We start from the raw sequence: 27961 nt of genomic DNA, 5'->3' as shown, positions 1-27961 counted from the left end.
AAAAAGAAAAGATGACGGTGAAATGTTAATCATTATGTGACTGAATTTAACCAGTTTATTAAAAAAATAAAATTAATGTATCTGGAACTAAAAAAGACAATTTGTGAAAGGATTTAAAAGTTTTTTTTAAATGTTTCACAAATTTTAAAATTATATGGCTGATTTTAATGAAAGTTTTAATTATTAACTATGAAATTTGGAACTTAATTATGTCATTGTTCATAAATTTAAAATTGTTAAGCACATTAAAAAGTGTTTGACTTTCAAACACTTTTTAATGTGCTTAACAATTTTAAATGTTTGTCATAATCAAAAATGTCAGTCATCATCGAAAGTTAGATTATTAATAAGAAAGAAAAATTTCACATTTCAATTGAAAAATAAAATAAAATATTGTTAATGTAAAATATACATATAAACTATTGAAAGTTGTTTAAAGCATATTTCCAAATGGTAAAGCTAAATTATTAGGCACTTTCAAAAGTTTCACTAAGAATTTTGCTTACTTGTCAAACTTTCAAAAATTATCAGCAAATCCTTCAGAAATTTGATAATTTATTTCCTTTAAAATTAAATGCTTAACTGTGTTAACTGTGTTAAAGCTGTGTTCAGATTAAATTAAATTTCTAAAAATACTACAATTATGTTTCCACCCTAAAATGTATTCTATGATAGAATTAATTTTAATGTATAACGAATGCTGTTAAATGTGAAAAGTAGAAATAACATTAAATGATCCAAACAATAGTAAAACTACTTTAATTATTAAAAACAATTTAATCTAAGTTCAAAAAACTATTTAAACAGTTAAAATAATTATTATATTAGAAATTTTACCCATAAGAACATTGGCAAGATTTCTGAGGAAAAAAAATGCGTGAAAACGTTTTTAACTTTTGAAAACGTTTCTAACTTCAATGGTACTTTTATTACATTTTTTCTATAAAACATTTTTAATAACATTGTTTGTTTCGGTTCCTTGAAATTTCTAAATGAGATTAAGAATACTGAATAAAACTTGATATGATAAGGTGTGATCTGATCTTTTAGATTATTTAAATCTGAAAAAAGTATTTTCAAGCACCTAATATGGCGAATAAAGTTCAGGTTACCTACAAATGTAATTTCAATCTATCTATGAGTCTTAGACCAATTAAAAAACCCAGCTCTTTGTTAATCATTGTCGTTTAGTGACTTTGGCTAATTTTAAAAATCTCTAATATTTTCCAAGCATCCTAATACCTTTTAAATTTATTGCATTGAGACCAGATAATTTAAGGCTAATAAGAAAGTATATCATTTCTTTCTTAATCTGTCTGATTTATTTCAGGCCAAGTGCAATTAGTCAAGATGCTTTTATGATACTTAAAAAATGCATCATTCCTTGCTGAATTGGTCTGATTCACTATAATTACTTTTCAAAAGCGCCGACATTAATTCTAAGCTCATTGCAGCATTCATCAGCAAAATCCAGGCTAATTAAGTAATCATTTGTACATATTTTAATTAGCCTGAAGGTATACACGAGCTTATTGAATTAAGCCTGAAATTTATCAGGTTGCATAGAAAACGGTAAAAACTTTTCCATTTAATCTGACATATTACAAAACTTACATCATTTGAGGACAATGAATCAAACAATGAAATGTACAGCATATGAATGAAATGTCGACAATGAATGAAAACGACGTATATGTCGACATATATGAATGAAACACACAGAAAATATTAAAACTTTCATCATTGACCATCACTAAAATTATACTAAATGTTTTTTTAAGAAAAAGTTTCCTTACCTAGAAATCTGCTATAAAATGAAATTATCATCGTCAATGCTCAATTATACAAATTATCTGTTTATTTAGCAGATTAAAAGGATTAAAAATGTAGGCATCATGCGAAATAAATGAGCTAGTGATAAGGTTCCTTATTTAACTTTCAAAAGAAAAACATTGTCTTAGTTTATTTCTGAATAGCAAGAGTTTAATGTCAATGCCAATGTATTCTTAAAAGGAAATAATTTCACTAAACGGTATGATTTGAACTTGAGAAATGCTTGGTTCAAACACTGTTTTCATTTCACCCAAACATTTGAATTCACTGTAAGGAAAATCACACTTGATTTCAATGTCACTTTTATGGCCGAAAAAAGCTTTTATATTTCGCCAGCATAATCTTAAATTTTTCTGTTTCGAATTAATAAAAAATAAGGAAAAAATAATTTTTTCTCAGAAATTCTGTTTTTTAATATAAAACGTAAGGTTTTATTGAATATATTTCAGTTCTCACACCGTCTTTGAAGGAGTAATGTAAATTTTATCCATTTTTAATATTTATAAATGCGCATAAATACTATGAGTTTATTTTGCTTTTGACTTGAAATTACATATTTAAGAAATTTTTTTAACTATATACTCTTGAAGTTTATGAAATTCGTATTCTGTTAAAGATGCCAAATTTTATTACACCTAATTTGTTTTTATTTCCAATTCAAGGTAAGACTTTTTTATTTCATTCATTTGTAATTTGAATTTTCAATTTATGAAGATTTCTTCTAACTTAGGTGTATTAATAATATTCCTTTATTATAAAAAACTGGGGGGTTTTTTAAATTATCTTTATATATATGCATAAAACGTTTTATTGCTTGTTTGGGTAAGTCTGATAAACAAAATATTAACATATTTAACATTAAATATTTTCTTAAATTGTGTTTTAATGCTTAGACAGTGAAATATATAAGTAACATTTATACACAAATTTTTATTGAAATTTACTTTAAAAATATTGCAATTTTTTAAATTTTTAATGTCATTGAATTGTTAACAAATTTACAATATTTTGTTTTCATTTTACAGCACGTACAATTTTCTGCAAACACATAATAAATTAAGTAGCAAGTAATACAACAAATAAAATTCACAAAACATTATTTTTTAAACTAAGTTAAAACTTAACTCAAACAGTATGGTATTCAGTCCTTTCAAAAACAATTTATTTGTTTATAATATTTATAAATAGTTCATTCATTCTCATTTTACAGTAAGTGATATTCTCAACATACAAACAATAAATTTAATAGCCAGTAATACAGCAAATAAAATTCACAAAAAAATTATTCTATAAACTAAGTCAAAATTTAATTCCTCAAACATAAGATCTAGTCCTTTTAAAAACTATTTATTTTTTATTTATTTACATAAAGTATAAAACTAGCTGTTGGTGTCAATAAAATATTAAAGAAATAAGTAGAAATTAAACAAAATTTACTGAATAATTACTGAATATGAATAATCGATACATTTCATTCAAATATAAATTAGTTCATGGAAAGGCATTAAGCTGTAATATCTCATTTTAGAACTTAAAAAATTTTAGAATCAAGAAATACTTTGCATAAAAAATAATGCATTTATTTTCCTCTTTTTTATTTAAAATAAGCATTTTATTTCACTTTACAGTTTTTAAATAGTTCTAATTTAGATACTTTATTCTGATACATTAATTAATTCTGATGCATGAAATAAATTTTGAATTAAAGTTACGGGTGAGTCGAAAGTGCTTTAGAAAAACATGCCAACTTTTTAGTTTCCTTAAATGATGAAAGAACAAACATTTTACATTACACAAGATTTGATGAAATATTCTTAAATGTTGACCAGAGAAAATCAGTTCATTTTTGATGCAAGAGACTGTAGTTAAAAAACACTCTGTATAAGTCATATTAGCATAGAATAGAGATATTGTTGAATTTGAAATTAAAACATTTCTTAAATTTAGTCAATTTTTAATGTATCTTTTATTTATGTTATAGAAAAAGGTTCATTTTTGATGCAAGAGGCTGTAGTTAAGAAACACTCTGTATAAGTCATATTAGCATAGAATAAAGATATTGTTGAATTTTTAAATAAAACATTTCTTAAATTTTGTCAATTTCTACTTTATATTTTATGTTATAGATAAAGGTTCATTTTTGATGCAAGAGGCTGTAGCTGAAAAACACTCTGTATATTTCATATTGGCATAGAATAAAGATATTGTTGAATTTGTAATTAAGACACTTCTTAAATTTAGTCAATTTATGAAATATCTTTTATTTATGTTATAGAAAAAGCAAAATGGAAAGTGTTAAAGGCAAGAGAAGAGAAACGTGCACCCATCTGGAATAAGAAAGTACCAGACACAGAAATTGAACATTTCGCAAAAATCATCGAAGCTAAATATGAAGTTGAACTGAGTAATTTGTCATTTGATATTAAAATGATTTAATGCGTTATTTTTTCTAACATTTTCGATAATCAAAATGTTTTGCTCCTAACTAAGAGTGTGCTGTTTTTTAGATTGCTATTGGGATCTGCATGAATGGTCAATAAATCATATATCTGAATTTTGGGAAGAAGTCTGGCTGTATTTTGGAATAGTTTCTTCAAAACCTTTTGATCAGGTAAAAAAATAGTTTTGAAATATTTTTAGGTATATATAATTTTAAAACAATTTCTACAGAGTACTTTTAAAGAAATACAGAGAATTTTTTAAAAAAATACCTACTCGTATTTAGTAGCAGTTTGTTGGAATTATAAAATCTAATTTTTATTTCATCCATTAAGTTTTATTCCACTAAAACTATTAAGCTGACTTTTTCCTACGAATTTTGCATTCTAGCATACAAAAAATGCGTAATTTAGCATAACTCATAATTCAAAACAATTGAGTTTATTATTATTTGAAAAAACTAATAACAACAAAGAATTATTAAAAATATTGTTCTGATATTAGCAGCGAAATTTAAATGTAATATCCTAAGCCTAGAGATTCCGGAGGTGACATAAAGTGTTATATTGTACTGAAATGTATAGCTGCTAAAATCAGGAAAAAGCAATTGAAAAAAATATTTTTAAAATGATTCAAAAAAGAACCGATTTGAAATTTTAATCAGTATAAAATAATTTCATTTTGTATCGCAATATATTTTGAATTTATTACAAAAATTATACTGCTTTTAAAAACTTATTACAGCACTATTCATAGCGTACTCATTGCAGTTTTACACAGTGTAAATATGTCCAAGCAAAAAAATTTCAAAAGCTTAGTTTTTATTTATTTATTCATTTAATATTTTCTAAACTATAGTTATCTATTACTGCTATTTTAAATTAAAATAAAACAACTGACATTTCTTAAATGAAAAATGCGATTTTGTAATCTAAAATTGCATGGTAATTCATATCGTAAAATGCTTCGCCATGTCAAACAAGTATTTAAGAAAAATTCCAATTCGCATGATAAAATAAAAAGGCATGATGATGAGTAATTTAATTTTTTTAGCACTGTGCGTACTGAAAACAACAATAGATGGTGTATTATAACAAATCCGAAATATATCATTTCGTACTAAATGCACACAAACAGCACGTGAAACAGTGGGTTTTTTTTCCAAAACATGTTGACTATTCATTTTATTATTTATTTTTAAATCTGTTCAAAGTGCATCTTTGTATTCCAGGCTTTTGTAAAAACTGGACCAGGATTTTTGGACAACGAATGGTTCTCTGGTGCTGAATTTAACTATGCTGAAAACCTACTCAGAATCAGAGATAATCGCATTGCTATTATGTTCGCAGGTATTTCAACAACACTTTATTTTATTCAGTATTTTAACTTTCGAAATTCATTAACTTTCATTAAGTTACTAAATTAATTAAATGTCTGACTATCCGATGACGAAGAAGACGCACTGTAAAAAATTCCGGCATTAAATACTGGCACTTCGACTGCCATCATCCGTAAAATCCATTTGTACTGTCAAACATTAAACCGTATTTTATATCCTATAGTATGCTGTAATTTTTACAATAATTAAGGCTCACTCCAGTATGGCGACATGGAGACAATTTTCAACAAATGTCGCTAAAATTCTACGTATAGGCGAGAAATTTGCCGCCTTGAAATATGCCTGGAATTTAGAGTAACAAAAAATAGTTTCTTTGCGTTTAATTCCATGCATTTAAAAACAATTATTGAGCTAATTTTATTGTTTTACACATGGTATGGACTTAAGATGCGTAGTTATTACTAGAAATGACTGATACAAAAAATTTTGAAATTAAATGTTGAAATTTCAAATTTACATGTTTTGTTGTGATTTGCACATGTAATGATAGTATAGTTCATCAATTAAATTATGTTTTTAGCTCTTTTAAAATTGACTTCATTCAAAATTTTATAATTTTTAGGTAATTAATTTTTAATATTATAATTTGCTAGTTCTTACTTTCTCTGTTTTCCTCATTTGTTTATTTATCTGGTCTCAGCATTTTAATCTCTTTGCTAAATCCATTTAATAAAATTATTTTACCTTTACTTCATTTAATTTTAATAAATACCAATCCTTAATCATTATGGGATAATTAATTTTAGGATGTTATAAATGGCATTTTTTATGTGTTCCATAACATGAATTATATACTTATGAAGTTCAATTTTTTCTCAAATTTATGTACCATATTAAGTTTTTGGTACGCTAAATGAATACCTAGGTGGGCCTATTGGACCACTAAATTTTCCTTGCTGTCGTGAACCTTAACAAAAATATTTATTTAATTAAAGTGGCTCAATAATTTATTAGTGTATAAATCATGGTTTATCATTATTTTTTGTTTCGTAAAATGTTCCGGTAGAAATGGATTTTAAGGTAAAAAGTACAAGCAGCCAGGGTTCCAGTACTTTTAACCTTGTCCCACAGTGGACTGATCATAAAGACATGGTTCCCGGAGTAGAACACCGAAGTCAAGCATCACAACTGCTTTCAGTAAGCGGGTGGGTTACCACTTTGATCAACCTGCGTAGGAACCGAGGGTGCGCGGTATCGGTCCTAGTTAAACTGTTCTAGCATAAAGTGCTCGACAAAGGAGCCATCCCTATTGCAGAGGATCAAAATTGCGATGGCATATCTTCGGATCATCCTCAAACATGTTTCCCAAACCGTCGCCTATAGCCATTTGTACAGCTCTAGTACGACGTAAATAAAATACCTACCTACTTTTAACCTTAATTTGATCAGGAATTTTTGCTTGTAATGTCTGCTTCTGCAAATTTCAAACCAGCAGCAGTCCTCTCCCCGATAGGCGGATGTTGCGTCACGCATCAACTTTAATCATAATTATAATATTCCCATGGTTTCATACGTTTCTAATGAAGTCAACAACAAAATCACTACTTCAACTAGTTTGTGAGGTTTAGGTGATTCCATACCTGTAGCCTGTAATATTTTTACCTTTATTAGATCCAGAATTCGTTAGAGCATTATTTTTTTATCATTTAAAATTACAAAATGATGTTGCACGTGGCATACTTTTTCATAAAACTCAAGAAATAAAAGAATTGTATAGGTATCTTATGACATTTCATAAAATATAATGATTTTACTTCAAAATCATAAATTTAGTTAGTTTTGTTCAAAATTAATTTTTGAAGTTATACTTCTTATGCGATTTCCAACAAGGTTGCGTGATATTTAATTACTTAAAGAAGTTAGGGGGGCCGTGGTAGCTTAGATTCGGAACGGCCTGAGTTGGATCTTCGATTCCAATAAAATCCACCGAATACATGCGATATATTTAATCTGAGGAATCGAAAGTCCTGTGGTGGGTTGCTGAGAAGTACCGTGGGTACAGAGATCTGGTGAAATTCTCCTTCCACTTCAGATCTATGTCTAAATCGAAGAAGTGGCCTCACAAAAAAGATCCTCTCTGCAGAGGGTCAAAATTGTGATGGCATGTCTTCGGATCATGTTCAGGGATGTTTTTCAGATCGTCGCCAATGCCCATCGTACAGATCTAATGCGATGTAAATAAAGTTCTTGCCTACATAAAGATGTTAGACTTTTTTTTCTCCTTGCCTATTTTTTTTAGCTTCATTCATTTTGGTTTTGTTCCAATTCATTATTTTAGCCACAACTTTCTTGTGCTATATAATAAAAAAATCCTTCGAATTATGATAATAATAATTCAATTATGGTTTAATTTTGCTTTCTTTTGTTTCAGATGAGCATGGAAATTTCGAAACAGTTACATTTGCTGAAATGTTTGAAGAAGTAAAATTATATGCTGCTGCATTTCGAAAAAATGGTCTTCAAAAAGGTGATAGAGTGGCATGTAAGTTTTGAAAAAAAAAAATTTAAACAATGCATAATCTTAAGCTGCATTATAAGCATTTTTGTCTTTTATTTTAATATATCAAGCCCAGCTAATATAAAATAACCACTTTAATTTTTTACGGTCGCATTATTTTTTTTTACATTATTTTATTACTAACTTTATTATACTTCCAAAATATTTACAATCAAAGTAGAAGTTATAAATTTAGCAATTATATGCACTTTAATTATAATATTTATTTTCCTTATTTTAGTAGCAAATTCGGGTAACATTGATTGTTAATTAGCTTATAGTTCCTATTCATTCAGCAATGAACCGTGTAAAGTTATGCACAGCTGTAAGCACGTCATTTCCGGGTTATTACTTCCGACTGATTTTTATGTCTAAGCTTGAGAAAACGCCCCAATATTATTATACTTGTAGTGTCTACAAAACATTCGTCCAATCTACCTTTCAACGAAGCAAACACCAAATCAATTCGAAAGTCTCCGTAAACTTGTTATGATGTTACCCAAAAAACAACAAACGGTGCTATTTTACACAAACATAGCCAAATAAGGGACAACACGCAAAACATGACTATCCTTACACTTTATTTATGCTGTAATATTAATTTTGTTAAATTTGTTTAAGACTCATGACCTGTTAGAATATATAAATTACAGAAAACTCTTATGAATGGTAAAATTACGCGTAAATTTTAGCAAAAATCACATCATAAAACTTTCAACTTTCTCCAATATTAAGCCTGTTAACACATCGCATCGTAAGCATAACATATGCGGAGGGATACACCGGAAGTTTTTTTACATTTCTTTCGGTTTTAGGAAGCTTGTTATCGTCTACATTCAGTCAACCAGCCATAAGTAACTTTGAATTAAAATTTTATTGTAATCATTAAATTCTGATGAACTAATTAATCAACAAAATTTATTGAATTTAGACGCTAATAGGAACTAAAAATCTATCGTTACCAATCAACTACACAGTTAAGAATCCTGGATCAATCAACAGTAAAACTTACCGGCACTCAAGACGCGGGTACATTTTAGAGTGAGATCCACTATTATCGGAACATATTACGAAACAAAAAATCATGTAAACCGTAACTGTTAAAGTAATAATTACAATTAAATCACTGAATCATTCGAATTAAATAAATATTACTGTGAAATTACGGCGTAATATTTTACGGTATAAATGGATTTTACGTTAAAAAAGATTCTACAGATGATGCACTCAAAGTGTGGTCAAAGTACTTTATAACTCAATTTGATTCAGAATTTCTTAGTGTAAGTGTTTCTCAAGGTATTACAAGTATTTAAAAAAAATACCAATTTTATTCATTTATTAAAAAAATTGAAAAATGCTATACTTATTTGAGACGCCAAAATTTTTTTACGTAATTTCTATTTAATTTTTTCGTTTGTATCATTTAAAACCATTATAGTTCATTTTCGTTTTAATAAAATAAGAACTTGTTTCATCAAATTCACCAAAGTATATGAGAAAAAACAATATTAAGAATAAGTACTGATATAAATCTATATGCATTATCGTATATGTAATATTTTTAACAATTCTTTTTCTCAACTTCACATATTTCATCAAGAGTAATATGAAAAAATTAAATATTATATAATGAATTTGATTTTACTTATGCTATTTCAAATGCAATAAAATCATATATGGTGATTTATTTTTGATTTTCAAATAGGTTACATGTCCAATTTAAAGGAAGCCGTGTATGCCATGTTAGCAGCTGTAAGCATTGGTGCAATATGGGGAGGTCCACAACCATATTACGGTGCACGGGTAAGATGTTTCAAATATACAAATTAATATTTCAGTTTCAAACTAATTTTATAAATTCATTTCGCTCAAAACAATTAATTTAAAAGAAAATTTACTTACGCAAAAAAAATTTGCTTGTGAAGAGAAACATTAGTCAAACTCACTTTTGACAATTCAGCAATCCTTGAACTATATTTCTTTTATTTTGAGAATCATTTCGTCATAAAATCACGTGATTTGTGAAAAAGCGGGAACTATCGAATATATGACGAAAATGTTTCCTCAACTTGAAATCTCATCGTAGTGCATTATGGGAGATTTCTAACTAGAATGATGAAACTAGGCTGAAGACTAGACCATCGAAAATGAAGTAACGAAATAAGTCAACCGGCCTGTATAGTTATCAAGGAATTGTACTCGTATGAGGAAGATCATGGGTTTGAATCCTGCTTCAGGCATGGGTTCAATTTATCTCTCTGTTTTATGTGTCATTTTTGTGTTGTTAAAGCCACATTCATCCAACTAAAAAGGGATACGATAAAGTAGTGATTATTAGAAAGCTTAGATACAGTAGGCACTGCAAGGTTTTTTTTCCGGGAAAAAACAGAATGACAAAATATTTCTTTATTATTGCCGGAATTCGTTTCCTCGAAGAAGAGGCGGTTGTTATTTCGTCACTTTGACGAAATGTTAGCTCGGAGCATGAAGCAGGAAGCGGATTCATCAAAAAGGGATTAGTGAAATTTGAGTATCCATTTTTAATAGTGCATATTATCACCTCCCGATACTAAATTCTAAATAGCAAATAGGCAATAGACATTGATTTATTACTTTATAATATTTTCAATTTATATACCACTATACTCTCCTTCTTAATATTTTCTTTTTCTTAAAATCTATTTTAAAAATTGCTAAAGAGGAACTCAGGAACGATAAAATTTAAATTTTGTAATTCTCGGTGATATTTTGTGTGGTGACGTACAGTGCGCAAAATAAAAAAAAAAAAAACCGGATCACCCTGAATAACTTTTGATCTAATAATCGGATCTTCACGCTCTAGAACTCTATCATAATGGTTCGAGGGTCTGTCCTCAAATCTGCTAACTAATTAGAGAAGATATTTTAAGTTACCAAATCAGACACAGAATTTTATAACATTCTATAAAACCATATTTTATGGTTAAGTTTACTAAAATTATTACCAAAGTGCGTTCGTAAAAATTATTATGCTTTTTATGTTCCTATAGAACCAAAAACACGGTAAATTTTACCATATTCTGGTAGTTTTGACCTAATTTTTGTCTCAATATGAATAAGTTAAAGTGATAAAATAAATAAATATAAAATTGCATGTAGACTAAAAAACAGCTTTAATTACCAACCATTAGATTTCAATTTCTTTCTTTGCTGTAATTATGAGGTTCATCAGTTTTATTGAATTATTTATTTTCAAAATGAAGCATAGCTATAATATCTTCTTCAGCTTTCAAACATAGTTCTTGTGATTAAAAAAAACATCTAAAATATAAAATAACTCTTTATTTCTTTTTTAATTTTTAGGCCTCGGCTAAGATTGTTGAGAGAATGGAGCCAAAGTTTTTGATCGCAGTTGATCAGCACAGTGAAAGTGGTGATGTGTTCAACATGCTAAAAAACCTTCCAACAATTGTTGACAGTAAGTCAAAACTTTTCTTTTCTGTAGTTCCCATTGAAATTCAACTCACATATTTTGTTTAGTTTTTTTAATAATTATATAGTTCAATTTATTTGTAGAAATCGCATGGAGAAAAAATTCTTAAATAAAATTACCATGCTATGCGGTAATGGCAATTCTGCTAAAAAGGTAAATAAAGCCTAAATATATCGTATTTATAAATCACTCATTTTGCGATTTTTCCGTTCATATCGTAGCAGTTTACCGGAAACTCAGATTTTCAAAATTGTAGTTTTTATTATCAAGCATTTGGAAAAAATAGAAAACTGAAAAGCAAATTTTTCCGAATAAATGGTTTTCCTGCCATGTCATAAGAAATCATGATTAAATTATCAAATATTATCACATTAATTAAATCTAAATTGCTAAATATTAGCACATATTATAACACTATAGTTCATAGTTAGTTTAACCGCAATCATTACCAAAGCTCTTCGATAAAAATTACCGAGCTCCTTGTTGTTCCCATTAAGCTACAAATGTTAGTTTAGACCAATTTTTTTTGTAAGCGTGGATGAAACAAAGTTTAATTAGGACTATTTTTACTACACAATATTATACTGGACCGAATTTCACTTTAGAATGAATCTTAGGTAATATTGTTTTCTACACAACTCCGTTTACGAATTTGAAATAAAAAAATAATTTCCAATAATATCATATTAATGGAAAATTTAGGTTTTACAGGTTTAGGTTCAATTAGGTTTAGTAGGTAAAATTTAGGTTTAGGTTCTCTCTAACTTTTGCTTCAGTTGTAGCAGCAAACGGAAAGATATATATGCAGGAAAACACGCCAAAATCATAGTTTTGTGCTAAAAGAAATAAAAGAAGTAGTTATGTTTAGCACGCCAAATAGCATCTATTTATCTATTTATACGCATCTATTTATAGCATTTCATAAATGTATTATTCAAGGAATTCTTTCAGGAAGAGCTCCAATTTTAGAAGTAAAAACAGATCCCGTAATTGCAATAAAAAATACTAGTAATAATTTCGACTATTAGAGAATTATTTCCTTTACTAAAACGTCACTTTTCTTTTTGTCACTAATAGAACTCTTTTACAATTTTTTTCATCTACAGCTAAAAAATCATTATACTTTTTACCGACTTTCACCTAACAGATGTGATACAGTTTATAAATTGTTTTACAAAGAAAATATTTAAAAAATGATTCTTTAGGAACGTGAAACTTCCATTAACTCTTTTTAGTTCATTAAAACTTCTTATTGCTTTCTGAGTTTCATGGATGCACTGTAAAAATATTCCAAATCAAATTAAGGAAAAAAAATTAATTTTTACTGGAACATTTCACTGAACAAAAAATTCGACTCTATCGTACTTTTTACAGTAATAATTACCATAAAATCAATGAATCACTCGAATTAAATTAATATTACTCTAAAAAATTACGGTAAAATTGGATTTTATGGCTAATGCACCTAAAGCGCCGATAATACACCGCAATTTGATCCGGAATTTTTTACTGTGTACGCATTTCCTGCGTTATTCAAAAATTTAAACACCAGTTCTAAATCCGAATGAAGATAGGGTATACTTTATGCTATGTATAAATACAGTAAAACAACGTGAATAAATCACAAATAAAGATACATAAATAGGTGAAATAAGTAGCTTTAGTTGTGCTTTACTCACGCTGTTTTGTTTTATTCATCAGTCATCAGTTCTAAATTTTATTACCCAACTATTTGTAACTATAGAAATTTTTAAGAAAACATGTTAAATGAAATTTCAGTGATTTTGTAGAATTATCGATTTGTACAAGAGAAAGTGTCTTGCAAGTATTCTTTTTGTGCTGAAACCCTCTACTTGTTTAAATAAATTATTGTTACATTCTTACAATCGATTACAGCTTGTTTTTGAACTTTAAAACTTGAGCTTCTCAAAATATCACTTAACATGTACTCTGAGTAATATAACTTACTAATATAAGTTATATATTAAGATAATAATAACTAATATGCTATTATAATAAAGACTAATATAATAATAACTATTTAATAAGCTATATAATAATGACTAATATGCGTACTAATATAATCGTTATTATAATAATATTAACTATTATAATTATAACTAATTTGTTAATATAATGATGACTAAGATATTAATATAATTATGACTATAATAATAATAACTAATATAATAACAACTAATATACTAATATAACTTATTCCCCAACTATTTTTTATTAAAGAGCTTCATGGGAGAACATATTAAGGGACATTTCAGTCATTTTTGTGGAATTATAACTTTGTACAAGAGAAAGGAGCTTGCATGTACTTTTTTTGTGTATTAAAAACCTCTATTTGTATTAAATACCTGTTTAAATAAATTATTATTATATTCTTACACTCGACTACAACATTTTTTCAACCTTTAAAAAAAGAAAATTTCAAAATATCATTTAACACATACTCTAAGCTCTTCCACTGTTAGCATAATTCAAATTATTTAAAAAAAAATATGTTTTTAGGTACGCCTTCCTTGGAGAAAGTTATTATTGTTCCAACCAAAAAAGAAACTTTGTCTAAAGATTTATCTAACATTCGGAATAGGTGAGTAAATATCTCTTATATTTACATTTCTGTGTGAAAAAATCGAAGGCTAATTGAGACAAACATTTGACAAGATTTCGCGCCAAGGAAAATGAAAAAGTCACAGTAAGTTCAAGTGTCTTACACTTGAAGCAAACCTATAATTTTAAACTGTATATACCATCTTGCTGCAAAGAATTACCTGGGTTTAGAACGAGCTAATAACTAAACTATTTTTAAAAAAATTCCAATGGCTGGCACTGAATTTGAATCTTTGCCTATACTATGCCAGAATTGTTGCTCATTTCACGTTACCCAGTGGGCACCTGTGAACCAAAGTCACGGAGGCGAGCAACATTGCCCACGCCACACTGCCACAAACCCGTTTTTATAGGGTGGGCCACATTCACACATCATACACACAACAGAGGACAGCACAAAGAGAGAGAGAAACATCCATGCCCAGAGCGGGATTCGAACCCGCAGCCTATGGCGCCGCAGTCAGGCACGCTAACCGCTCGGCCACCAGGCCGGCTATTATTTTAAATTAATAAACTGTTTTTAAGAAATCATCAATATGGTGAAATTTTTGCACCTCGATGAAAGTTATTAAAATCAATGCCTTATTCTCTAAAGTTTAGCTAAGCCCAAATAATGCAACATTTGTGTAAGTTTTTAAATATTAAAAATTAGACCACAGGCGTTTTCCGTTTATTCAAATTGGTGACTTTTCACAGTATTAACGTTTTGCGCCATTTTCACAATAAATATATTTAGCATTGGCCAAAGATAAACTAAACTTGTCCTATCAGTCATGAGTAACTGTTGCAAGCTCACATCAGATATGAAAATAGTATATTATTCGCAAAAACTCATCACTTCATGCAACGACAGATCCCTCGAAAAGCAGACTTAATATTTGAAAATTAAGGAAGACCAAGAAGTATCTTCCTGTAAAACGAACTTTCTAAATCTCTAATCAGTTGATGGAATAGTTTTCGCATCCCGAGTTGGAGTGTGCAAAGTGAGAGTAAAGCGAATTGGTAAAATTTATTCAAGCGATTCAAGGAAATTCAGGGAAGGGTGACGCGTAAGAGAGGAGAGCGTAAGATTCTTTATGTGACGTGTTGTAGAAAATAAAATAACAAAAGTTTAGCTTATTTAAAGTGCATTCTATCGTATTGAACTAAAGAATTAAAATAGTATACTAGTTTGGAACGCTTTAACTTTCCCTACCTATGAAAAAGTGAACTCTTCTGCTCAGCTTTTTCGCCACACACCAACCTTTTATGATTGAATAATACTCTATTTTCCAAACCGGTAAAAATACCTACGTTAAATAAATTTAGTTCATTTCTTTCAAATTTATGCAACATTTTACTTCCTCTCATTATTTAGTTGCTTCCTAGAAGACTTTTTGAATGAAGGTAGGTTGCCAGATGGATCTGTTCCTGACATAGTGTTCGAACAACTACCACCCACTCACCCAGTGTCTATCTCGTTCTCCTCAGGAACGACTGGACTACCAAAAGGACCAGTCCACTCTGCCTGTGTAAGAAATACTTTTCATTTCTCCAGTATTTTAGCATTTTTTTTAAATAAATCAATTTTTCAATAAAATTAGTCAGTTCATACTAAACACAAGGTGGTACTTCCTATTACTGTTACTATTCTAAAATGCCGACTGACCTGTGTAGGGGTCAGGGCACTGATCTTGCATCAGAAAAGTTCTGGGCTCGAATCCCGGACAAGGCATGGATGTTCTTTCCTTCTCTGTACTATCTGTCCTTACTGTGGGAGTAACGTTGACCCACTTAATATGGTGCCCCTGAAAGAGTGGTCAACAAATCTGCCCTTCAGATGCCTAAATGACTTAGGTCATTCTCCCAGAAGGGCATTGGGGGAAAAAATATTATAAAATAAATAATAATATTTGAGCTTCGAATATGAATGAAAATTAACTTCTTACATACAAAACGCTTAAATTATTCAAAATTAATCATTCCTTTACTTATCAATCAGAGGAGCTGTTTTTCAGCAGTCTTTGATAATGAGTTCAAAGGGAAACACAACTATGAAATGATATGTAGATGGTCTTTTTCTATTATTTTTTACTACAGTCGAACGTTAAGGGGAGAGCTCGCTTCCCAGTGAGATGACACAGGTTCAAATCCCAGCTATGACTGGTTTATACGAATTCTGCACCCGTCTCGCACTGACCACAGTTACATGAAATATCCCCAGTGGTAGACGGACCATAGGTTGGAATCCTCTCATCATCAAAGTAACCGTGGGAAGTTTTCGGTATTTTTCGGTGTAGCGCAAATTCAGGTTAGTTCCATCAAAAAGTTTTCCACGAAGGCAAATTTCTCCTAATATTTCATCCAGGAGTTTCCTTGTCTTTTGGATTCAAAATTACCAGAACATTTGTAGTTGTAAACTCAAAATTGGATCGTCTGTTTAACGATGGTCATAAAATGAAATAAAATGTACGAGAGTGGACCACGTGCACCTTGGAGCAGATAAATTTTGCATTTCTTATAATATAGTGGATACCTGTAACAAAAGGTACTATCTGTTTTGATGTGGGCCATTACAAATTTTCCAAGCATCTACTAGACAAAAACTAGACAGAGCAAGACCCTGTAAAAGTCACATTTAAAAACAGAACTAAAGTGGATTAGTAACAAAATGTCGTTTTCTTTAATATAGAATACCGATTTTTGCTTTGTTTTTTTTTTTTTAAATTAAAAAAAAGAAAAATATATATATATATATAAAAGAACAGGTTATTTTTGTTAAGCCTAACAAAATCAAAAAATTGTGTTTGCTTAGAAAACTCTCTCATTGTATCTTTGAACGGTTCAAGTTATGCGCTACAATCTAATTAGCACAAATACGTTTTCCTATTCACTATACCACTCACAATATCTTAAAAAATTCTATGTTTTTTAAAAAATTATCCATTTTCAAGCATTCCACTAAATTAGTAAAACATTTATGGTTAACTTGATTCAGTTTAGCTAAATGAAAAATATCTTTTAATTGCATGAATGCCCAAATTTAATCAAGCGCCAATTTTTAAAAGAAAAAACTCGAAATCAGTGGAAGGAATAAAGTTCAATGATCCAAGGTGCGCTATGTGGTGATCTAAAATACAAGACTAAGACATTAAACCAACTTTTCTTTGAGTAACAAAATATTTTTTCCTCAAAAACATTACATTAGTTGCCCGAAAAAAATTTTAGTAATATACGAAATTTTTAAATCAGTTGAATTATTACACTTTGCATAAAAAAAATTCAAAATCGGTCTAAGGTACAACACTCTCCCTTGAATATAAATTTTAAAACTGATTTAAATAAATATTTTATAAAAAAATACTTATTTATTATAAGCTTTATTATTATAAAACATCTCTGTGTGTACTGAATTGGAGATTGATTATCTATTTCAGGTCAAAATTATGATCTGAAAATGAATGGATGTATGAATGGGTCCACCCTAAAAATGGACTGTGACGTGTGCGTGACTGTAATTGTATTTTTGGCCATAGATGGCATCACTGAGAAACTAGAAATGCACCCCCTGCCTTAAATTCGCTTGATTTCACCAAGCAGGCTTGCTTAAATTGACAATATTTTTTCTTTCATTTGCAGACACTTTTATCTTGGATTGTTGATATTGGATTCCACTGGAATTTGAAATGCGGGGACACGCTTTTCAGCTCATACTCTGTAAGTCATTTTTTCTCTATCATATTATCAGTTAAGAAATAAATGCGTCTGCAAGCATGCACGATTTTAGTGATTTCTTTAGTAATTTTTAACATTATAGTTATATAAATAAGTCTTATAAACCCATGTGTCTCGCACGGCATGTTCTCATGTCAATCATGTTTTCTCATCTTTATCAATGTTTTCCTCTTCTTACCACTTACACGGGGAAAATATTACTTCCGAGNATTAATGTTAGTTTAATGTAACAGCATTAGAATAATATTAATTTAAGTAGTTTACGAACATATACTTTTGGAAAAATTTTCATTCAGATTTCAAACTCTTACGAGCATTTTAATGTTTTGATATTAATTTCCAAATCAATTGTTACTTTGTGAAACACTTTTAACTTTAAGAATACGCTGTATTTCGTGTAAATTTTTGATATACTAGGGTAAGGGCTTTTTCAATGTTTTATGTAAGCTTTTTTTGTATTCAATTTTTGACATCACATTGGAAGATGTTAGATGTCAATTCAAATCTTCGTTCTCTTAAATGCATAATTTTTTTTTTGAATTTTAAATGCTCGTTTATAAATTTTGAACGAAATTAAGGAAAAAGATATTTGATCCTAACATACATAAAAAAACTAATATCTAGAACATTTAAACTTAAATACATTCCCATTGATATTTTTCAGATTCCGATGCAAAATTTGAGCATTTGAAAATGATAGCAATGGGAGGAAGTCCAGTAAAACCTGAAAACTTTGAATACATCCGACGCATTGTGGGAAAAAATACTTTTATTGGCAGTATGTATGGTGAGTACTTCTTGTAAAATGTTTTTCATTTATTAAATGGTTTTTATTTATTACTTATCATTTTGGCAACTAATTACGTGGTCTCCAATACTTTTCCAAAAGACAATTAAGAGGAAATACTGCGGACTATTCGTCAAAATAATTAACAGTCATATCTTGTCCAGCTAAATACAAAATACAAATAAATATGTGTCGATGATACTAAAGTGATGCAAATAGGCATGGAGAAAGTCTTACGAAAGTCAACAGTCTATTAAAGCCCTAGATACGGAGCTATAGTAACGACACGACATCATTATAGGAAAACCGCAACTCTATTCTAATGTTAGCAATGAAGAAATACGGAGTTTCTTTTGTTAAACGCCACTTTTTATTGATTAACATTTTCATATTTTTTAAGATAACTTAAATATTATCTAAGAATTCAAGGGCTCTGCAGTTTATAAGTTGCCACCACAGCCACATGAGGAGCACCCGGAACAAAATGGGAAATTGTGCCGGGAACACTCCCAGTATAACGAATACTAAACAAAGACTTCTAATGATTCAATATATATCAACAAGGAACCTTACCTTGTTTAGGTTTCTTGTTCTGCCTTCCCCTAGTATTCTCTTCCAAGGTCTTGGGCTGTAGATAACTAATACACTTAGGCTGAAAATACTTCGCACAAGACGTTTAAGAATTAAATTTAATAATTAATCATGATAAAAAAAGGGAAAGCTATTTTCAGTTGAAAAGAGTTGTACGTTGTTCACAATAAATTCATAGCTAGACCACGCTCGTGGAGAAAAAGTTCGTAATTGAATGTTTCTGTATTTGTCCGCTAGGGGGGATCGAGGCATTCTCAACACCCAGTATTTAAATTAAGAGGAATGAGGGGTCTTTGAATGAAAGCACCGTTGAAAGACTCTTCTCCATTTTTGAAATTAAGGACAAATTTCTGGTTGATTTCTGATTTAAAATGAGATTTTTTTTTCAGACAGCATGCTGGAAGAAATAGCAAATTTTGTGTCACACAGAAGGCACCGCGAAAAAACCTACTGTTTTACTACCCAAAACGCCTTTTTCTGCAATGTTATTGGTTCAGTATAATTAGATATCTGTTCACTTGCAGATAAAATGTCCACTCATTTATTACTTTCTTCTGCAAGTCTTTATCCTTAACATCAATTAAAGTTAATCAGTTTCCACACCCCTAACTTTAAATATTTGAAATAATTCAAAGAACAGTTTATTTGAAAAGTATTAAGAAAAATTATTCAAAAAAAAAGTAGAATGAGTTCTCTAATTGCAACTCTCAAAATAGTAGTTCTCTAAAATCTCCGTAAGATATTTCGAAAACGTTTATTTAAAATTAAATCCTTTGAATGAACATTTTACTATATGTTGAATAAAATTGCAATTAATCGATAACCACTTTATTTGTTAAATTAGTTAAAATAATTATAAAAAGCAGCACAATGTTTGTAGTTTAAACTTTCTATAAAAGTCTTGCATTATATTGCGTGCAACTGCTATAGTTCTTCATTCACTTAGGAGACAGGGGCTCAAACTTGTCCCTAGTCCACCCCAATCTGTGAATATAAATATTTGTTTTTAATAGATATATATTTCGAAAATAACTGTTCAGTACCACTTTGAATGTAACTCTAATGAACGCAAAATGTTCCTCGTGGAGTAAAAGCAGCAAATTGTAATACTTTAACCGCTTCCCTTACTAATTTTTTTTTTGAAGAAAAAAATGCAAGAACTCAACAATTTCTTTATTGATTAATAAATACAAGGAACTAAAACAAAGCATAATACACAAGTTTTAAGCTGAAATTTTAATTTTGTTATATGTATAAAACATTTAATTTACCATCAGTTTACTATTCCGAGTTATAAGAGGCAAATGTAAAAAGTTAAATATTAGTTTTTGCATATATTCACATCTTCATACTCTGAAAACTCATCTGCATTGCTTTCACTTTCTTCCTCGAACGCCATTTTTCTTGACTTTTTTTCCATGTAAGTTCAACAATCATCGTATATACAATCACAGAATACACGCGTGCAGTCTCACAATCCAACAGCAAAACTAGCAAATCCTAGCAAATTTCCAATCACAGCAGATTTTTTTTTTTTTTTTTGCTTACGACCGTGTAAAAACGTGATAAAACAAAACACACTGATAAATTCTGCTACACCCGAGTTTTCTCGGGATAATAAATACTTGAAATATGTGCATACCCGAGTTAACTCGTGATAATAACAGTTGTTTTTGCTTTGTGCAGGAGCTACGGAAACGAGTGGTACATTTTCAGGATTTTCTCTTAACTTGCCGACGTATCCAGGAGAAGTTCAAGTTCCAGCATTAGGAAAAGATATACAATGCCTCAATGAAGAAGGTAAGACCAGTTAATCAAAACACAAAGTTTATTTTTTTAAAAATTGCTAACTTTTCTCTCTTAGTCCGGTTCTTTTTCAAAAAGAAACAGTAGGGCAATTGAAAAAGTTAAAATTGCAGCTCTCCCTTTATGTTGGATTTAAGCTGATTTTTGCTAATCATGAAATTTGAATTTGAACCTGAGAATATTCTTAAATCATTCAACGACAATGACGTCATTTTAAGCAATATTCCGTTTTTTGAAGAAGTAATTGTGAAAATAAATTTTACAGTAATGAATAATTAAGTAAATTTGATTATTGTTGTTTCAATAGGCATCTCCATCATTCAGGAACCTCGACATCCATAAATGGTCATTGTCTATTTTCATTCTTTTAATATTATAGAAAAGTGTTAAATTTATTCGTACGGTAATAATTTTTATAATTTTGATTAGTTGTAATAATTATTATTTGTCATAATTTCGTTCGGTGAAGTTTAAAAATTTTTTAATATTTTTTAGTCACCAGAACCTAAATGCATATATTTTAATTACTGTTTATACCTAAAATCTTTCTCGCCTACTTCTACTTTTAAGAAGGACAAATTCGATGAAAAATTTTATTACTTTAAAGAGACAGTTGGTGCAAAGGAGTTAAAGAGTAGAATTCAACTTAATATTTTTTTAAACTTCTATAGTGACGCTGTTTTTCTGTTAACTACTTTTCTCTTTGAAGATTTCGTAATCGTTAAATAGTGAACATATCTTTCACGAAAAAATATCTTTCTATTTATTTATTCATATTTTTGTTTGTTTGGCTATTTGTTTTTATTTTAATCTTGACAACTTTTTTGCTTATATTTAAAAAAAAAATAAGAACATAAAAAGAGAAAACATATGAAAAGGAATGTAAAAAAATGGGAATTTTTCTCGTATTTATTCGGGTACAAATAAATAAATGGAAGGTAATTAAAAAGGAAAAAACATCTCTATCTTTAAAATAATTTAAGCGTTAAATCTTGGAAACAATGGGATTTGAAAAAATTAATAATTTTAAATAAAAATGAATTCATTTCAAGATAAAACTTAATCATCAACCATAAAAGATATTGATAAGCAAACATTTATCAAGCGACTAGTTACTAAGAAATAAAATAGTTAATTCTTTCAATTACTTTATTTTGTTTTTCAATTGACAGGAGAACCTGTGATTGGTCAGAGAGGAGAAATGGTTGTAAGGTCACCTAATCCATCATTCCCAGCTTATCTCTGGAAAGATGATGATAAGAAAGTATTGAACTCTAACTACTTTTCAAAATATCCTGGTAAGTACAAAGTTCATTAAGTTCATTAAACTATTTTAGATTGATTTCGATAAATTTATTCAGCTAAATTCAAGACATTTAATATTTAAATAAGAAAACATCGTTATATTATTACGAGAGTGCTGCTTCATGAAAATACTAAATTTCATTAAAAATAGTGTTTAAAATTACAAATGGTAAAACGTTTATTAAAATCTATATGCGTGTCGGTGACACAATGATGCGCTTTCTTCAAGGTGTACCGTTTTGTCACCGAAACGCGTATAAATTTTAAAGCAATTTTTACCATTTGTTATAGTTATTTAATTTTGAGAATTTCTTCATATCTATCTAATAATTGCAATTTTGTATAAAAGGGTCTTCAAAAATTCTACAAAATATGAAAATAAGGCTTTTTGTGCTTTAGAAAAGGTCCCACAATGAACTTTGTCCTGTGGCCCATAAAACCTTTGTTCACGTTTAGATGTAGTTATCCTCTTACTCCTATACACTTAAGCTTTAGTGAGAAGATCATGGCACTGGAGCAGGTAGTACCCGGTCTTACCCCTCAAACAGAAGTTATCGAAATGAGACTAAACAGCGGGCTAAATCTTTATTGTTTGTTAGGGTATAAACCTTTAGCAAACATATAATAGGCTGGACTAAAAATAATTTCCATAATTGCAATAACCAGTAAATGATGACTAAATACTAGAGACCATTAGAGAGTTGACATAGTAAAACAATACGCCGTCAATCAACAACAATGCGCCAATATAGTCTTCCTGACTAGTAAAGCTTGTCCGCTGGGAAACAAAAATATTTTCCACACAATCGAAGTACTAGACTATATCCCACCACCCGGTCTTACCCCACTCTCCCCTCTAGTAATATGTAAAAAATTTCCGCATACTCAGTATATAATAAAATATATTATTTCAGGAGTCTGGTGTCAAAATGACGTATGTTTAGTTAATCCTGTTACTAAGGGAATCGTTGTGATTGGCAGAAGGTGAGAAATTACCCCGACTTATTTAACACTTATATAAATTGGTAAATGTGTCATTTAACTCTGTTTTGTCACCGAAACNTGGTTTTTTTTTTTTATTCCAGTGATGATACAATTACTCAATATGGTGATCGCTTTGGATCTGGAGATATTTATTTCGCTAGTAAGTATAAACTAGTAAATGAAAATTTAGTTTTAATTTTAACTTAATTATATTTTCAACAAAAAACAATTTCAGAACATATTTACTAGTCCAATAATGTTAAAATTCAAAACCTATTTTAAAGATCGTGCAGATGCTGGAAGCATCAAACAACACACTATGCCATTGCTCAAAATTGCGAAGCATGTTGAACCAAATTATAGCTCAAATTCACTGCAGAGTTTATGTGTTTCTAAGTTGAATCATACACTGAGGAAAAAAGTATGGTGAAAATTATCAGAATGCAATAACACTTATTGTGTCTTTGGCTCTATGGTAACACCAAAAAGCTCGGTAATTTTTAAGGAAGCACTTTAGTAATGATCTTGATAAATTTACTTCTCAGTTTTGTATTTTTAACTAGACGTGTGGTAATAAGAGTCATAATTTTGAAAATCAGAATTTCTGCCATCATGGATCACTAGGGAGCCATGAAATAGCTTAATCACGAACTATTTCTTTACGCTGTTCTTAGATTTTTTTTAGGGAGTACTGTTTTCTTTTAAGACCGTGGTTGAAAAGCCGACCCCATTTTAAGACTACCAATGTTCAAATCCGTAGCCTTGTAATTTTGAACCCAATCCAGAGGACAAGAAAACTCCTGGATCAAATATTGGCAGAAATTTACCTTTCGTGGAGGACTTTTTGAAGGAACTAACCAGCATTTGCATTACATGGAGAAGAAAACCACGAAATTATCCCCCGTTAACATATGATTCGTATACCACTGCGGATATTTTAAGTCATCACAGTGGTTGGTGCGTTCCAGGTGCGGAATTCGTTGCGTCCAGCAATCGCTGAGATTCGAACCCGGATCACCTCATTGGTAGTCGAGCACTCTAGCCCCTGAGCCACCACGACTTGGAGAGATATTTCGATCAGTTCGTTGATTTTTATACAATAGATTATATCGATCTTAAAAATAAAATAAAAACTTCATGAGGCAGATTTTTATGAGAATCATTGCATTGCAATATAAGAACTATTGCAAGGTATATCTATTTAAATAGTACAGGAAAAATAATATCGAAATAATAATATAATTTAAAGTTGGATATCTTACCATTATAAATTTGATTCAAATGATACAAGATTCCCTCGATTTATTTTAACTTATTCGCATGCATGAAACCACATAATTTTGCAGAAATAATTTTGTTTTAATGCATATTTTTATAGTTCATGATATGGAGGAGATTCAAGATTATATTTGCGTGGGCCAAACTAGATATGACGGAGAAATGCGGGCTGTTCTCTTCATCAAAATGAAACAGGGTTATAAGTTCGATTCAGATATGAAAGAAAAAATAACTCAACGAATAACGAAAGAGTTATGGATGGATTGTGTTCCGGATGTTATTTTGGAAATCCAGGATATTCCGGTAAGTTTATGTTCACAGCGATAATTTTCCAGTAGCATTTCTTCTTAGAAAATTTAAGAAATGCAGAAAGTTTAGGTATACTAGAATTTTTTATCAGTTAAAGTACTCAATTTCAGAAATGAGTTAAATAATCACTGTCTTACTTTATTCTGTAAAAGATGGGTCACGAAATTTTTATCGGTTTTAGTGAAACTGTTTTTTGAGAAATTTTATAACTGAATATTTCGTCAAATTAAAAACATTTGACGGAGAACATTGAAGAAATCAACATTGATTGAAGATTTACCTATCTTCACTTGTTAGGCAGACAAATTTGACAGAATCAGTTGGCTTAATGCTGTAAAACTGTAAGAATTAATTATTAAACGCAATATAAAATAAACAAAAAAATATGAATACTTAGCCATAGCCAGGAATTGAACCAAGAAAGCCTGCTCATCAAGTGAGTGCAACCACCCCTGCACCATCCTATCATATGGAATAAAAGGTTTGAGGATCAAATAAACACTGCTGGACAGACATCAGACTGGACTGAGATGACACACTAATCGGTTTGCGATTTCGTCAAATATTTAAGAAATCGTGGTTTGTCAAAAATCACATGTTTTCGCGACGAATTGATTGTCAGAAATAATGAGGTACAGCTCAAGGACTGCTGAATCGTCAAAAAAATTACTTTGGAGAGTGTAGTTTAATTTTTAAGATAAAATTTAAGAAATTAATTGACTAAATCTCCTTTTATGCAAATGAATAAAGTTTCCTGCAAAACTAGGTAACAAATCTGAGTTTTTTTTAAATTAGAAAAAATATATTCTCCTACTATTCAGTCAGTTTCTATATGGTTTAATGCCTGAAACAAGTTCTATTAAACCCTTTAACCTAGAATTTTTATTAAACATTTTTTTCATACTGTTTCATTATTTTGTATTAATTTAGGTCGAAATAAGTAAAAAATATTATATTTAGCACTTTGATAATTTATGGAAACAAAACACAGCATGAGACACCAGTGTCTTTTTCCGCGTTAAAGGTAAAATCTTCCTAACACGATTTACTTCTAAACAATAATTTTTCTTTCAAATTTGCAGCTATTGAGATCTAAGAGAAACAGTTATTCATCATTGAAATTTCTTTAATCTACAAAATCAATTATTGATAGATTTTTGAATAGGAATGAAACAAAAATTATTTTTCGAAATACTTTTTTTGAATTTTACATTTTAGTAGAAATATTAATCCGATAGTCTAAAAAAATTTTAGCAGCTGTAATTCATAATTAAAAATACACCAAAATGTGTTTTTACTTGCAATTAGGGCATCAAAAAAATATATATAAAAGGGGCACCGGGGATCTGCATTAAAGAGTTAAATCTTTGAAGCAAAATTTAAAATACATTTAAAAACCAAAAGGGATTTTTTTTTTTCAAAAAATACTTGACAGGCTCTATTTAGTATAATCATTTTCATCTGGTTGTTTTCTCAAAAAAATGAGATAAAAATAATGTGATCTAACAGTATGATGAACATTCAAATAAACAAAAGAATTTTACAGTATAATGAAGTCAAATTACATAAAATTATTATTTAAATATTGAATAATAAGATGATAAAGATATTAACTTAGTATAAATGGAATTTCTAGTGGATACTATAATTGCAACCTTATAATGAATAATGCCTAAGTTCTTATAGAGTAGTTTATAGCTGCTTATTGATTCATCATATTTTGCTTTAAAAAATTTCAACATTTACAACAAGCACTTTTTATTTTAAAATACTCTTATCAAAAATTCACCTAGTTGTTTCTTTTAAGCTTTCAAAGGAATTCATGAAAGTCGATCTTTAAAACAAATGATAAAAAAAAATAAAACTCCTTAATACACTGGTGGACAAAATTAAAGGATGGAAGACATTTTCCCGAATATCTCAAAAAATACTGAATATAAATAAATGAAATTTGGTTTATGGATATAGCTTATTCCATGATAATAAAGTATGCAAAACAAAAATGAAAGTGCTATTCACTGGCGAGACCTATTGCCAATAAATCCAATGTAGTCTGAACTTAAGGATAAAAGATAACAATAAAAGTGAGGCTTGTACAGTGTGTGTCGCTTCTAGTACGGTGTATGGTCACCCCTGACAGACAGACCGCATGTACAACGAGTATGCATGCTGTTAATAAGGGAGTTAAGGAGGACTTGTGGAAGACCCTCCCATTCTTCCACCAGAGCAATTTTTAACCCCAGAATGGTTCTGGGGGGAGGTTGGCGCATCGCAATAGCTCTCCCAAGAGCATCCCAAGCATGTTCTATAGGATTCAGGTCAGGGGNATTTACAGCAAGCGCTTTTTATTTTAAGATGCTCTTATCAAAAATTCACCTTGTTGTTTCTTTTAAGCTTTCAAGGGAATTCATGAAAATCGATCTTTAAAACAAATGATAGAAAATTAAACTCCTTAATATTTAAAGCCCCCATAATTTTCTTAATGCAAAAGTTGATAATTAACATTTATTTAATAAATATTTCAAACCCAATAGTTAAATGATGGATTGAAAATATATTTTATACATTTGATCATTATTAGTACAACCTGAACAACAAAAGGATGGAGAATGTGGTGAGGAAGATAGTGGCAACAAATCAAATTCCAGAAGTTTCAAACATTAAGAATCCAGAAAGTCTCAAGTACTTTTGTAATATCCCTCAATTGATGAACTATGGCAAAATCTAAACTTTTATGATGATCTGATGGCATTATTTTTCTTTTATCTTATTTTTCTTTGTATATATATCACTATTTATTTTTCTTTTAAAAATGAAACATTTTGTACGTTTGGGTTGTAGATCTAGCACATAATAATGTGATTTTTTTATTTATACAATATTATTTTGCACAAATTTTTAAATAAATACAAGTTAATAAAATGA

General features: G+C 29.4%; 1 protein-coding gene across 1 annotated transcript in view; it reads left to right on the top strand.

Annotated features, from left to right (window-relative positions):
* The window catches only part of LOC107446589 (acetoacetyl-CoA synthetase-like), a 31238-nt gene extending 3277 nt beyond the window's left edge, over positions 1-27961 (top strand). Inside the window, exons 2-15 of the mRNA XM_071181818.1 lie at positions 4109-4237; positions 4341-4444; positions 5504-5621; positions 8043-8153; positions 9874-9971; positions 11511-11625; positions 14161-14242; positions 15620-15773; positions 17881-17958; positions 22326-22458; positions 23380-23449; positions 23551-23609; positions 24828-25030; positions 27618-27961. Coding sequence (XP_071037919.1) covers positions 4109-4237; positions 4341-4444; positions 5504-5621; positions 8043-8153; positions 9874-9971; positions 11511-11625; positions 14161-14242; positions 15620-15773; positions 17881-17958; positions 22326-22458; positions 23380-23449; positions 23551-23609; positions 24828-25030; positions 27618-27764 — 1601 coding nt within the window. The 3' untranslated portion in view covers positions 27765-27961. The remainder of the gene's footprint in view (positions 1-4108; positions 4238-4340; positions 4445-5503; positions 5622-8042; positions 8154-9873; positions 9972-11510; positions 11626-14160; positions 14243-15619; positions 15774-17880; positions 17959-22325; positions 22459-23379; positions 23450-23550; positions 23610-24827; positions 25031-27617) is intronic.

This window comes from Parasteatoda tepidariorum, chromosome 6 (genome assembly GCF_043381705.1).
Source record: "Parasteatoda tepidariorum isolate YZ-2023 chromosome 6, CAS_Ptep_4.0, whole genome shotgun sequence".
NCBI lineage: Eukaryota > Metazoa > Arthropoda > Arachnida > Araneae > Theridiidae > Parasteatoda > Parasteatoda tepidariorum.
Note: the sequence above shows the minus strand (reverse complement) of the source record. Positions and strands in the feature narration are given on the sequence as shown.